The sequence below is a fragment of the Ostrea edulis genome, chromosome 6, assembly GCF_947568905.1.
Source record: "Ostrea edulis chromosome 6, xbOstEdul1.1, whole genome shotgun sequence".
NCBI lineage: Eukaryota > Metazoa > Mollusca > Bivalvia > Ostreida > Ostreidae > Ostrea > Ostrea edulis.
Window position 1 is genome coordinate 78,435,798 of NC_079169.1, and position 16,398 is coordinate 78,452,195.

The window sequence follows — 16,398 nt, forward strand, 5'->3', positions numbered from 1 at the left end:
CGAAGACTTTCAGTTTCTTCCTCTCTCCAATGCCCTTTCTTGCCTTTCTTCAAACCTGAAATTATCCAAATAAATTATACTATTTGACTATAAATATTAACATTACAATCAACAGACTCCATGAGTAAAAAATCACCACGTCCGAAATAAAGGATCTTGCACTTATACATGTATCGATGTATTAATGATTTCATGAATAAGAACATATGCTTTAAACAAGACCAATACAGTCACAACCGGTTACACATGATCCACATTACACTTAGCTAGTTAATCATAAATACATCAATATTGTTATAATCAGTTATCATAACACGTTATTTGAATACACGTCTTACAATACATTAATTATTAAAGACAAAAATGTTCCCTTTTGTATGTATATATATATATATATATATATATATAAAGTCAAAGATTAAATCCAATACTCAAACTTTTATCAATAGCGCTTTCGCCCTGCCATCTTCCCAGGTCAAAGGTTTTTGATCCGCTCCTCACCTCACAAACGAGAGGAGCGGATCAGAAACCCTTGACTTGGGAAAATGAGCTTTTGATCACTGTTCGTTATCTTCACCTTTCATATATATATATATATATATATATATATATATATATTAAAACGTTGATTAGTATGAAACAAGTATTGTTTTAATTAATATATACAGTTTTACGATAATCATTCCTTCCAAGTATAATTTGCCCACTTGAACAAACTGACATCATCAATTCAAAGCAATCCATTTGTACTTTAACCTTGAATCATATCAAAATTATAATCCTTCCAAAGAACCCAATTAAATGTAACATTATGTATTTAGATGTAATAGAACACCAAAGTTCTTGACTCTAAATTAAAACTCGAGTGCAATCCTCTAAATCTACCTCGATTCCGGACAAATTTGTGCGGTTCTCCACTTTGAACTTTTATAGATATTGAAAGTATGAAACATCTGTTGAAATTCAAGCTTGCATGGGAACGATGTAATACAATTCTTATATTTCCCTATGCAAAATCCGCGGACTTTTCATCATATGGCTCTCGATATATCCTTGTGCTAGATAAGAAACAGTTTTCTTTGCTGTTTGAAACTACGTAAATAAAATCCAAATGCACAAACAATTCTACTTTTCATTGTAAACTGTTGAACATTCTAATAACGCTGCATTAAATTATTACTTTAATTGATCGTTATGACACATGTTTATTTCAAAGCGACGACGACATCAAACCTTTTATCAGAAGGTCAGGCCTACGTCAAAAAATAAATGCTCGGTCAATAGTTGCTACTTTGTTGGAATGGCAAAATCATTATTAATTATAAACGATAATCCCTTCTAAAACAATTTTCATCCATGGTTTCTTTTATAAATATGCCCTTTTGTACTGTATGCAAGGTATACAGTAAAATATATATTAATGGTTTATAAGCGCACTATGTTTTCCCGCGTAAGGTAGACAGATTAAGCACGACGACTGAGCCACGGATTCAAAACAAATTCAATCAACTGTTTCTACCATACTGGGGATCATCTCAAAATTAAGTGAAAAGAAGACGCATGAGATAAATAGAACATCTATAAATGCGTGTTTTGATAATTGATAAGCCTCGCGAATAAATACATCATATCAACTTGTTGGATAAACCAAATATCAAAACACACTCCTCTATATACCACACATGTTTAGCTTTCATTTTTTATTTATCACGAATTATCCTTTGCTATCATGAACCTTTAATGCTGTACATTGTCATATACAAAATTCTACTTTCTTGCATTTCGGTTTCCTCACGTTAGTAGAAGATCTGTGAAATATACTTGTCACGTCAAATTCCATTATCATTATTCATATTGATCAATCATTGCAACAAAAATTTATAGTACTAACAGTTCACTTTCTAAACGCCTTGAATGTGGGATAAATAAATAAACCTTTTGGTTCCTCTCGCAATCGTCTCTACGTACCCGGTATTATTGTGCAATTTTGATTACATTTGTATATAAATGAATATTGTTTACATTGATAAGGAAGTTTAAATAGTCTAATGTTGTTGAACAAGGATGTATAATGAAATATATTTATGGAAAACATTAAATATTACGCCTATCGGGACATCCAAGATTACACAGATGCCGAATTGATTAACGATGACTGTTACAATAATAGCCATATTGTGTTATTTTTTACACTGGGGTATTAGTGCACAAGAGTCAAGGGATAAACATCGGTGTATACACAAGCTCTCAGGGTATGTGTGTGTAGGTTTGTTTGATTTATAGTTATGATTATTATTTTGAAACTTTTTTAAATCTGTTTCATTACTGCATTAAATGCAAAAGTCCTGATAGATGTAAATTATCAACACCAGGATATTTAATTGTTTAAAAACAATCACCTGAACATTTTGTGCATTTAACCTAATACATCAACAACGATATACTGTACCATGTAATAATGGCTCGTGATTTTATATAATTTGTAAACACAGTACTTTTTCCATGCAGTAAATTGGTACATGTATGTTGTTCGGGTTATCGTCTGTGGAATGAACAATGCATAGGTATGTACTATCGTATTAGTATTTTTTCTCTTCTACATGCATATCTATAAGCTTTTATATCTACTCCAACATCTTTAAACAATAAATGGGTACTTGATTTATGATAACACTTTTTGCTGTTCATTGAACTGAAATGAACTTTGTATAGAATGTTTTGGAGCTTTCGGAGAAAACTGCTCGGTACCATGTGGACAAAATACTTTTGGATATCGCTGTAGAAGGATTTGTAACTGTACCGATAATCAAGTTTGTGACAGATACACGGGATGTATGGAGAGGGGTGAGTTTGTGTTGTATTTCAAAGTATTGTTTTTCGCGACAAAACACGTGTTTGAACTTAATACCACATCACCATCAACATTTGTAAAACTGACGTTGAAATTTTAAAATTCAATTTAAGATCTCCATTCTTCATCGACGTCTTCAATGTAGTAAGCATATTCGCGTAATGAAATTTGAATATTTGCAATTTACATGTAGATCTAAATCATTTCATGGACAGTTACAAATCCACAACTTCTAAACATCTTATATTTACGGCGCAGAAAAAATGAACCCGGTTGAAGCCTTATATCATCGTATTCTTCCATTGCCGTCTAAAAAAAATAATATAAAAAATTCTTAACATATTTTTTCAACTATACTTGTGTAGTGAAGGACTTCGTCAAGCATTAAAAACCCATGTGATCCGAAAACTCGATTTCAACTTATTTCGTATGTTGACGTAGCCTTGTTAGGTAGCCAATCAAATCGAGCCCGGTTCATTTCCATACTTGTATTTTAATGTACATGCGAACAAATAATCCCACAAATAATTTAGTTACATATTTTGGATTAATTAAATAAATTTTTAAGACGACGATGCAACAATATATCGATATAAGGCCTCAATCGTGCGCATTTTTTTCTGCGCCGTAAATCAAAGGTTTTTATAAGACGTGGATCTGTAGCTCTCTGACCTGTCCCAATATTTTTTCAGAGAGTTAGGGATCTGCAGCAGATCAATCTGACATCAGATGGAAATTTTCATTTGCTTAATTTTTCGATCTACTTTATCATTTTGATAATGAGAATGTATGCGAGACATTAGTATTTTAATCTATCAAAAGAAGGAAACAACAACACTTTTGCAGTGAAGGACTTCGTTGAATACAATTATCTAAATAACCTGCTAAACACTCTCGTCATACATAATGTGAAGTTTTGACTATAGATAGACTCGTCATTTCCTTTATAAGTGGAAAGGAAAACTATGTCAATTATAAATCAAAATTGTATCGTGTTAAAGTAATCTTCTGAATAACACTAGATCACTTAAGATAACAAAACATGTAAAATACAAAGGTCAGACATAATCCACCTGAGAAATATACCCACCTATTCGGATGGAGAGAGAGAGAGAGAGAGAGAGAGAGAGAGAGAGAGAGAGATAGAGAGAGAGAGATTTTCTAAATTGGATAATCTGTGACTGTTTTTAATTATCAAACACCAAAAAAAAAAAAAAAAACTTTTAACTATCGCTCTTAATTATAGTGTTTTATTTTGATAATTTGATCTTATGTCATACTGTCATTAATTCTGTTTTATCGTTGCATTCCTCTTCCTATCCCTATCCTTGTATAGCACCTTAGAGCAGTTTGTTTGATAAAAGGCGCTAAGCCTATATAAATTTTATTATTATTATTATAGTAATGGAAAATCAAATGAACACACCCTGTTTCGTAGATAAAACAAGAATCGATGAAATGAGAGAATTTATAATTTTGAACAATATGAATACATCAATTTGCTCCCAGTTGCACTTTGAAGATCATCCGGAATTCAAAGGTTTCTTGATTCCGACTCAAACTTTTAAAATTTTCATCACATGATTTTTGAATGACAGCAGGGGCATTCAAGGTACCACACCGGTAATTATTTTCACTATATATTACTATAGAGGGTAAAAATCATTAAAAATCAGTTTACAGAATTGATGCCGAATAACGCAGTCATATATCTTGTCTGCCGACACCAGAAAAACAACTCCCTACGCAGCATTTTCGAAAATAAATTACCCGCAAACAAGACTACCCTCAAATCCACGTGTTTTTCACATGTGTGTAAACAGTCGGAGTGCACCCCAGGAAGTAGCCTCAGCTACCAACAGCAAATAGTTCCTTTGTATATACTTGGTTATTTCTACAAATTACACAAAATTTCCCAATCAGGGGTACAAAAATTAAGAGAAAAGAAGAAGATGAAATGAGAAAAATCGCGCAAGGAAAAAATATTTCTTTTAAATATATGGAACTACAATTAACAATCCTTCCGTAACCAAAAATACACCGGTTAAAGACGAGCGCGTGATCCGATTGGGGAATTAAGTGATTACCAATTAATATTTGAATGGTGTCCCTTCTATGACCTAACAGGCCAACAGTACTCTTAAAGCAATTTACACGTACTGAAATTTGGTACTTACCAGACCTATAGGTTATCAACACGCAAGTCTCGCGTGTTTCGCCTAGCTCTTGTTTCTTCAACGGACGTACTGGTCTCCCAGGTAAATTGTAGTTCGCGCCTGAGTTTTATCTCGCCTTTCTCTCACAGAATTTCTTTAAAATTCTTGGTCTTACATTTACCTAACCGTACGCATTTTCTCATTGGACACCATGCTGCAGTGTTTATCTTCTGTGTACATGCGTCTGAATGCTGAAAGGAGGAGATTCAATGTTTGATTTTTATGGTAAAATGAGAAATTTTAACTCTAGAAATGTATTATTTTTGCAAAGTTCATACCTTCTATTATGAAACAAAATTTATGAAAGTTCTGTTAAACTTGTCATTCCACGATTTTTGCGCCAATTGAGCTGTAATGTCTCTTTATATCGTAAGTTACTGTTGAATGTTCAGCCTCTCGTCATTGCTGTTATAACAATAAAACGTGAAAATGGAAACAAACCGCAAAAACAATTCTTTCAATAAAATAGACAGCTTATAAAACTAGTTCGTATGCCAAACTATATTATTTTGTTGTCAAATATCAGAAATAAGAATCTAAATCATTCACATCATTTCTGTTAGCACATATTTATTTATTTTTTATTTTTATTTTTTTTTTTTTTTTGTAAATCATGTGTCATCGTATATCAAAGCAGTCATTCTTAGAAATGACAATATCTTTTCTTTCCTTTGTGTAGACGTTAACCAACAACGTCATCAGGTTGTGATATCACTGATTATCGGACTTGGGTTGGCCATGGTGACTGCGTCGGTAGTGTTTGTGGGTGTCATGTTTTGTAAATGGTAATTATTAATAGTTATATCATCACTGTTCGTAATCTGGTCATTACTTTATCATATTTTACAATAATTGGTTGTTACATGTTATTTAAATCAAACATGTATTACGTTTTAATGACAGAATACGTGTACATGTATTTAAGAATCTACTAATATAATTGATACTCTTAATTAATCTGTAATTATAATCTTAATCAATCTAGGCGGAGACAAATACAACAGAGGTTTAAACAGGAGGAAGAACAGATGACGGGTAAAACACCGAAACATTCTATATATTGTTATATATCTATGGCAACATTAAATGAAATGGATTTTTAGTATACTGCAGTAATCCAATCAGTTTAAATTGTGACCTAAATCTGAATAAAACAGAATATTTTCAGTGTGTTTTTAACTTTACTATTATACACAACGCACACGCACATACATATGATGGTGTGGGGGGTTCAACAGTCTCGTTTAAAGTCAGCATTTCGTAAATTTAATGGTCGTTATATACATGTAACAATACAACCTATCACTGTCTCAAATGCCGTCCGATGTACATGTATTTCAATCCAATTGTTAGGCCGTTCTTGGCACACTGATTTTGACTACGGATAACTCCGATTACCTGATCAAGATATAGGGCTCACGGCGAGTGTGACTGGTCTGTCTTGGCGCTCGATGGGAAAAGACTTTTCTATTGCCACATATTGCACTCAATAATTTTAATATGTTGACGTTTTGTTTGTTATCAGCTTTTGTAGTTTGGTTGTAGTTTTAGTTTCCTTTTCTATTTAGTTTCCTTTTCTATGTAAATATCCACATTTAATTAATTAATTAAATGTGGATCATGCGTACTTAGTCATCGTTTAATTTATATATATATATATATATATATATATATATATATATATATATATACTGTACCATCAAACAAGGGAGATCATATATATTCGGAGACATAACTTCCCTATGGAATTTGCATGTACTATAACCATTAAGAAAATAACCCAAGTCACTGTTCTCAATATATTTCTCTATATTGACTTTTAATCCACCTTACAATGAAAGCTAAATGAAACAAAGTAAAGAAAATCCCTGATTGTTATTTCCGCAAAAAACCAAAACAGACAAATATTACTGTTTTTCACTCTGGGATACTTTCTTTTCATCCTTATTGTATTCAAGTGCATAATGTAAAAGTATACTGTGTTCTTCTAGTTAAACACTTTTAATGAACTGGTGTTGTTTGGCATGATGTAGTCCTTAGTCTATATATTGTGACTACATACATGTATGTTTCTTTATTGTCATTTATTTGATTTGTATTTGAATGAATGACCATTCTTATTTCTTTAGGGTGTGTTTTACTGTTAGGAAGCCATGTGACTGACAACAAACAAAAATGTTTTAAAGTTTTATTCCAAAAATACTGTTTACCAATATTCCGTTGTGGTCCTGTAAATTACACTTGTTATATAATTATACTGGAAGCACATTTAACTATTGAAGTAGAAAGCCCGTGTTCTATGTTCAAAACTGAATTAAACCATTTTCAGTCAAAATTAAGACATTAATGAATATACATGTAATACTAATGAGTGGGTGTCCTTTAAATTACTTATTAAATTACTTATGGTTTGTTTAACGTCAAGTGCATATTTTTACATGATTTCCACAAAAAATATTATTTATCACTGAGTGATTTTTATGAACATTAATAACTTGTTCGGAAGATATTAACACCAGAACATTTCTTTTGCACTTACTTTTAGCTATATGTGATTCGTTGGTTGGATTTCAAAGTCATTCGTGTTTTCTTACCAAGAGGAATTTCTTTACCAAGAGAACTATGTAGGAATATGCAGTGATATATGATAATGCAATTAGATATAGATATACATGTTTCTGCTACATTTACTCTCGTTTACAGGGTTTCAAGTAGATTTGCTCTCATTTCCTGGTAAGGAGGAAGAGCATACAGAAACGTATGATGATGTTCGAGAATCAAAAATGACCCTTCATGGCGGAAATAGTGGAACACGTGACACTGGGGAGTATAGAATAAATTCTACAGATTACAATCAACTATTTAGTGACAAGAATGCTTTGAAAAAAAACATAAATGAAGGAAACCAATACTGTTACATTGATGCACGCTTTCAGAGGGACGACATGCTACTCACATTGTCTGAGTACCCGGAAGACGAGTGTTACGTTAGTGTATCGAGGAATAACAACCGTCTGCGAAGAATTTCCAAGTCTTGTTCTGATATGAAAGCAATTTTAACAAAGCCATACATCAATATCATTAGCAGTCACAATGCTAAATCCACGACAGACAATTTAGATAGAGTTGTTCTCATAGAGCATTTATAGACTTTACATCTCATTGAAACCTGGCTCTGGGGAAATTCCTGTAAAACTAGTTTGTGAGGCACTAACGCGGAGTAATGTACACAAATGTTCCATTCCACCACCATTGATAGACTCGATTAGCATTCCTTTGTATTCATCATGCGAAACACAGCCATATTTTGTGGATGTGCCCTACATGTAATATATGATCACTTTGTATATTTTTCCTCCAATGTACATGATTGTCTTTCTTTTATCATATGATATCCCATTTTTCTTAGATATATTTAGTACTTTTACAAGATGTTCTTAGACATTTTAGGGATGGTTAATGTCGATGACTTAAACCGCTTCCTGATAAATATTTTTACTTTCAAACCATTTAAATTACTAGTGTTACACATGTATTGATGACTGTTACACATGTATTGATGACTGTTACACATGTATTGATGACACTTATGTCGGACATCCTGGAGAGGTCTTCTTGAGTGCATTTCAATTAACGGTAATGGAAATTTATTTGTTTTGACTAAATCCATCGATATGACTTGAACACCCTGGAGGAAACCGACTACAAAAAGACATAACTGCACGTGAATTTGACACCACGTAGGGAAGGAACAGGAAGGACTTTGATTACAATACCTCTTTATGGGACTGTTGACTCGAGACAATATATATTCAGATATGGACGTGTAGAACAATTCATTTCATCATGCTTCAGTGGTGTACATTAGGCTAAATATTGTAAATTACCACAGAGAAATGCAATCTTGTATGATCATCAACTTTTTGATTTTACGTGTTGTTTCGTTCAAATGTCTAAATTTTAAAAGACTGGTTCAAATGTGATATTCAGTAAGTTATGGTGCATCAAAATTGGTACTGTATATGTTTTACATTATGATCCCTGGGTCGAGGCCTCTGCTGTTGGACTGTTAGTCCCCGAGGGTCTCTACAGCTAAGTACTTTGCTACTATCTTGAAAATACGGATGTATATTTAATTGCTGTGATAAAATTTAGAAATTCATTTCAAAATTAAGGATTATCTCCATCATGCATAGCTCTGATCCTTAAACGAATTTGACTCCAGTCTTTGGCACTCTGTTTTTCGTTTTAGTTCTTACAAGTTTATAGTTGTTTCTGATTTCCAATATTTCTGCTTGAGCATCACTGAAGAGACATTTGTCGAAATGCGCATCTGGTGCATCAAAATTGGTACCGTATAAGTTTTACATTAAAGTAACAATTTGTTTGTAGCATGGAGATTGTTGTTGTTGTTCGTCCTTCGTTGTCGAAGATGACCATGACATTTAGTCTCTAGCTGAAGTGGTTCGGTGTGTCCGGAGGTAGCTGATGAGACGGTGCTGGTGGGTTTAGCCTTGCACGCTGCACGTTTCTGCTCGGCTTAAAGAGACCTACGATGTTGGTTCCTTTCGTGATGTGATGGGGCGCTAGGAGAATCTGTCCGGGGCGGTTGACTACCAGGTCTCTGTGCTGATGTTGAAGTATTTCAGTGAGATTTTCAGACTGTCTTTAAAGCGTTTCCTCTGCCCTCCAACTTTTCGTTTGCCTTCACCGAGGTCGCCATAGAGAAGTTGTTTTTGGTATGTGGTTGTCTGGCATTCGAGAGACGTGGCCTGCCCATCTCAATCGGACATTACGCATAATGGTGAAGGTACTTGGGAAGTTGGCCCGCCTCAGAACCTCCGTGTCGGGGATTTTGTCCTGCTAGTGGATGTGAAGGAGGTTTTGAAGGCATCTGAGGTAAAAGTGATTTAGCAGTTATTCGTGTCATCTGTATTGTGTCGAGGCCTCGGAACCATTAGAGGAGGGTGGTGTGGACCATTGCCCGGTAGACTTTCAACTTCGTCTCAAGTTTTATTCCTCTCCTCTACCAAACATTCTTCCGCAGTCTACCGAAGGCGCTGCTTGCCTTTGCAATTCTGTTCCTGATTTCAGTGTCGATGTGGGAGTTGCGGGAGAAGGTGCTGCCAAGGTAGGTGAAACTATCAACTGTCTTGAGAGTCTGTCCATTCACCAAAATGTGCGGTTCATGGTACTGGTTGTCTGTGGCTGGCTGGAACATCATCTCGGTCTTCTTGGTGCTTATGGTGAGACCGAAGTTGTTGTAAGCTGTGGATAAACTGTCCAACTCCGCTTGCATCTGTTGCTTATCACTGGCATTAAGGGTGTAGTCATCAGCGAAAAAAAAGTATCTGAGAACAGTCTCCTTCCCTTTCGTAACGGCCTGTAGACGCCTGAGGTTAAACAGCTTTCCATCTTTCCTGAACCTGATGATGATGACAGGATCAGTGTCTCTGAAGGCGTCGGACAGCATTGCTGAAACAATCATGCTGAACAGGGTCAGGCCAAGACACAACCCTGTTTCACCCCATATGACACCGGGAAGGCTTCGGAGGGTCCACCGTCATCCAGGACTTGGGCCATCATGTCATCACTCCTTGCAAGATTTCTAGCTCAGTGCTAAGGCCGAAGCAATCCAAGGCTACGCCGACGCACATGACTCGAAGAAGTTCTACGATGCATTGGGAGCAGTCTACGGACCACAATTCTCTGGATCCTCCTCCCTACTTAGCAGGTGTAACCCTGCTAACAGACAAGAAGCAGATCATTGAAATATGGGCCGAACACTTCGATAACGTGCTCAATCGCCCCGCAGCTATCAATGATGAAGCAATCGCACGCCTCCCACAACTGGCAATCAACCAAGAGATATCCCTTTCTCTCCTCAAACGAAGAAGTCAGCAAAGCTACCAAGCAGATGGCCAGCGGGAAAGCTCCTGGTCGAACTCATCTGCAATCAACTGACAAGTCTTTATGAAGTCATGTGGAACCAAGAGTAGATACCCCAAGAGTACCAGCCCAAAGGTAATCGTCGGTCCTTCGACAACCACTGAGGAATATCCCTCCTGTCGATGGCCGGCGTCCTCCTCAACCGCTTACTGAAACATCTAGAGCAGAGATTCCTTCTCTCGGTAAACAACGGACATAATATTTGCCGCCCGCCAACTCCAGGAAAAGTGCATGGAACAGCGTCGCGACCTCTACACGACTTTCGTAGACTTGACCAAGGCCTTCGATACAGTCAGCCGAGACTAACTCTGGAAAATCATGGAAAAGTTTGGCTGCCCAAGTACATTTATTGTTATTATCCGCCAATTCCACGATGGCATGATGGTCCAAGACCAGCTGTCATTATTTGCATTCATATTTTCATAACAATCTTTCAAAATACAGTTAATCGTGGTTTTAGTTTTCACCAGAATTTTAAAATTCTCAATTTTCTTCTAACGTAAAATGCAAAACTACCAAGTTCATAATATACCATACTATTGTTGGTTATTTTATTTATTCCTAACAATTTCAACTATTTTATAAGCATTTGTTTGAGAACTCGGTGTGTTAAATTATTTGGCTATTAAAAAACCCAAAACAAGACAAAAAGCCAGAATAATAATAAAAATTAAATTAAAAAATACACTTGGTGTAGTCATGAGTGTATCTTTGATGTTTATTAATGTTTATTTATGAAAATATGGTTTACATGTTTTTACGGATTTTATGTAACATCTCAGAACGACGTGAACTTGGGTAGACGAGATTCAAAATGACAATTATGCTACATGTCCTCGCGCTTGCATTCGAATCGACGCCATTTTGACAAAACTTTTTAAGTTCCATTGGTATTGTTTGATTTTTCATTAGTTTTCGATATTTTCCTTGTAAACGTGTTACCTATAGGGAGAGCTCCGTTGTCATGGCCCAAAAGGGACTTCGCCCTCTAATATTGTGAATATCGTTTATAAATACAGGGTGATCCAAAACATATGTTACACTTTTAAACTGTTAAAAAAATTTAATACCTTAAGTTACAATTATGAAATTTACAACATATAACAAAAATGATTTTATTTTTTTTTCAATGCATACATTTGTCACAGCTTCGGACCTTATTAATCACCAAAAACTTTCTTCGGAATAACATATGTCATTTTACAACATATGTTCCAAATGACGTCCCTTTGTCTTTAACATTATTTGAACACGATTTCTGAAGTTTTTACCACAACTTTACATGTATCAACAGAGATTGATCTTATTTCTCGTGAAATTGCTGTTTTAAGTCTTCTGTTGTTTGTGGGGAAGGAGATTACACTCTGTCTTTTAGATAACCCCACAAGAAGAATCAAGGGGGTTCAGATCGGTAGCCAAACATTTGCGGTACGATAAGAAATGTATTGATCACCAAACGTGTTGTCAAGCCACTGAAGAACACAATCTGCAGTGTGTGGCGTAGCACCGTCCTGTTGAAACTACACATTATCGAAATTTACAACTTTTCGTCTAAGAGCTGGTAGAAATTTTGATTTCATTAACTTTAAGTATCGTTCAGAATTTACCGTCACTGCATCGCCTTCGGTGTCTTCGAAGAAAAAAGGGCCAATTATTCCGCTTGAATTTAATGCAGCCCATACAGTAACTTTCTCACAGTTAAGAGGTTTTTCCACATAAAAATTGGGTTTCGCCGAACCCCAGAATCTAAAATTCTGTTTATTGACAACATTATTAAGATAGAAGTGGGCCTCATCGGAAAACCATGTGGCATCTGTACATGTAACTTGCAACAAAGCAATGATATCATGTTCAACTTAAATTTTCGTCTTCCACCTTTGGAAAATAAATATCATAAAGGTAAACATTTTAGGATTGGTTGGTTTTGTTGAATATGTAAGATATTCTGTTAATCGAAAAATTTAAATACATGTAACATTCAAACCAAATTGGAGAATGGAAGTCAGAGGCACAAGACAACAAATACAAGGATCAACTCTACAAAGATTGCAGGACTGTGCCGCACCCGAGCAAGATTCATTAAAGTTTGAAATTACACATGTATCTATTACTTACATTATAATTCTGTCCATTACTTATGGTAATGTACTCGACAACATGAAAGTGGCAAGAAACAGGTAATTCACTGGATGTTGGGATATTATAGACTGGTTAGTATTTTAGGTAATTCACTGGATGTTGGGATATTATAGACTGGTAAGTATTTTAGATACATGTAGTTCACTGGATGTTGGGATATTATAGACTGGTAAGTATTTTAGATAGTTCACTGGATGTTGGGATGACATAGACTGGTAAGTATTTTAGATAGTTCGCTGGATGTTGGATTGGTATAGACTGGTCAGTATTTTAGATAGTTCACTAGTTGTTGAGATATTATAGACTGATCAGTATTTTAGGTAGTCCACTGGATGTTGGGATGGTATAGACTGGTCAGTATTTTAGATAGTCCACTGGATGTTGGGATGGTATAGACTGGTCAGTATTTTAGATAGTTCACTGAATGTTGGGATGACATAGACTGGTAAGTATTTTAGATACATGTAGTTCACTGGATGTTGGGATATTATAAACTGGTCAGTATTTTAGATAATTCATTGGATGTTGGGATGGTATAGACTGGTCAATATTTTAGATAGTTCACTGGATGTTGGGATGGTATAGACTTGTCAGTATTTTAGATAGTTCACTAGATGTTGAGATATTATAGACTGATCAGTATTTTAGGTAGTCCACTGGATGTTGGGATGGTATAGACTGGTCAGTATTTTAGATAGTTCGCTGGATGTTGGGATGGTATAGACTGGTCAGTATTTTAGATAGTTCACTGGATGTTGGGATATTATAGACTGGTCAGTATTTTAGATACTCCACTGGATGTTGGGATGGTATAGACTGGTCAGTATTTTAGATAATTCATTGGATGTTGGGATGGTATAGACTGATAAGTATTTTAGATAGTTCACTGGATGTTGGGATGGTATAGGCTGATAAGTATTTTAGATAGTTCACTGGATGTTGGGATGGTATAGACTGATAAGTATTCTAGATTGTTCACTGAATGTTGGGATGGTATAGACTGGTCAGTATTTTAGATAGTTCACTGAATGTTGGGATATTATAGACTGATCAGTATTTTAGGTAGTCCACTGGATGTTGGGATGGTATAGACTGGTCAGTATTTTAGGTAGTCCACTGGATGTTGGGATGGTATAGACTGGTCAGTATTTTAGATAGTTCACTGAATGTTGGGATGGTATAGACTGGTCAGTATTTTAGATAGTTGACTGGATGTTGTGAAATTATAGACTGGTCAGTGTTTTAGATAGTTCACTGGATGTTTGGATGGTATAGACTGGTCAGTATTTTAGATAGTTCACTGGATGTTTGGATGGTATAGACTGATAAGTATTTTAGATAGTTCACTGGATGTTGGGATGGTATAGACTGATAAGTATTTTAGATAGTCCACTGGATGTTGGGATGGTATAGACTGATAAGTATTTTAGATAGTTCACTGGATGTTGGGATGGTATAGGCTAATAAGTATTTTAGATAGTTCACTGGATGTTTGGATGGTATAGACTGGTCAGTAGTTTAGGTAATTCACTGGATGTTGGGATGGTATAGACTGATAAGTATTTTAGGTAGTCCATTGGATGTTTGGATGGTATAGACTGGTCAGTATTTTAGATAGTTCACTGGATGTTGGGATATTATAGACTGGTCAGTATTTTAGATAGTTCACTGAATGTTGGGATGGTATAGACTGGTCAGTATTTTAGGTAGTCCATTGGATGTTGGGATGGTATAGACTGGTCAGTATTTTAGATAGTTCACTGGATGTTGGGATATTATAGACTGGTCAGTATTTTAGATACATGTAGTTCACTGGATGTTGGGATATTATAGACTGGTCAGTATTTTAGATAATTCATTGGATGTTGGATTGGTATAGACTGGTCAGTATTTTAGATAGTTCACTAGATGTTGCGATATTATAGACTGGTCAGTATTTTAGATAGTTCACTGGATGCTGGGATGGTATAGACTGGTCAGTATTTTAGATAGTCCACTGGATGTTTGGATGGTATAGACTGATAAGTATTTTAGATAGTTCACTGGATGTTTGGATGGTATAGACTGATAAGTATTTTAGATAGTCCACTGGATGTTGGGATGGTATAGGCTGATAAGTATTTTAGATAGTTCACTGGATGTTGGGATGGTATAGACTGGTCAGTAGTTTAGGTAGTTCACTGGATGTTGGGATGGTATAGACTGGTCAGTATTTTAGATAGTTCACTGGATGTTGGGATGGTATAGACTGGTCAGTCTGGTCAGTATTTTAGGTAGTTCACTGGATGTTGGGTTATTATAGACTGGTCAGTATTTTAGATAATTCATTGGATGTTGGATTGGTATAGACTGGTCAGTATTTTAGATAGTTCACTGGATGTTGGGATATTATAGACTGGTCAGTATTTTAGATAGTTCACTGAATGTTGGGATGGTATAGACTGGTCAGTATTTTAGATAGTTCACTAGATGTTGAGATATTACAAACTGATCAGTATTTTAGGTAATTCATTGGATGTTGATATATTATTGACCTGTCAGTATTTTAGGTAGTTCACTGGATGTTGGGATGGTATAGACTGGTCAGTATTTTAGATAGTCCACTGGATGTTGGGATATTATAGACTGGTCAGTATTTTAGATAGTTCACTGGATGTTGGGATGGTATAGACTGGTCAGTATTTTAGATAGTTCACTGGATGTTGGGATGGTATAGACTGGTCAGTATTTTAGATAGTTCACTGGATGTTGGGATGGTATAGACTGGTCAGTATTTTAGATAGTTCACTGGATGTTGGGATATTATAGACTGGTAAGTATTTTAGATACATGTAGTTCACTGGATGTTGGGATGGCATAGACTGGTCAGTATTGTAGATAGTTCACTGGATGTTGGGATGGTATAGGCTGATAAGTATTTTAGATAGTTCACTGGATGTTGGGATATTATAGACTGGTCAGTATTTTAGATAGTCTACTGGATGTTGGGATGGTATAGGCTGGTCAGTATTTTAGGTATTGTTTCTAAGACTTTACAGGAAGCCATTTATTCGCAACTTGAAAAATTATTAAGAGAAAACAGAATGTGATTTGAGTTCCAATCTTGTTTTAGAGGAGAATTTTCTACTGAAGAATGTTTGATAAACTTGATTTGGTTTTATAAGAGGTAATACAGCAATTGATGTTGATACTGGAATGCTTATTATATAAGATGAAATTACAAAAGGCATTTGACATTGTTTA

General features: G+C 35.3%; 1 protein-coding gene across 2 annotated transcripts; it reads left to right on the forward strand.

The window, feature by feature from the left end:
• Positions 1-1,976: 1,976 nt before the first annotated feature.
• Positions 1,977-9,463, forward strand: LOC125647361 (uncharacterized). 2 transcript variants are annotated; one of them, XM_056140888.1, is made up of 6 exons: positions 1,977-2,252; positions 2,509-2,564; positions 2,713-2,844; positions 5,747-5,852; positions 6,053-6,102; positions 7,771-9,463. In XM_056140888.1, the coding sequence occupies exons 1-6, from the start codon at positions 2,152-2,154 to the stop codon at positions 8,214-8,216; spliced, it is 891 nt and encodes a 296-aa protein (XP_055996863.1). In that variant the 5' UTR covers positions 1,977-2,151; the 3' UTR covers positions 8,217-9,463. The 2 variants fall into 2 exon arrangements, with proteins under 2 accessions (XP_055996863.1, XP_055996864.1); XM_056140889.1 differs by lacking the exons at positions 5,747-5,852; positions 6,053-6,102 and having other exon boundaries at positions 2,103-2,252.
• Positions 9,464-16,398: the final 6,935 nt, after the last annotated feature.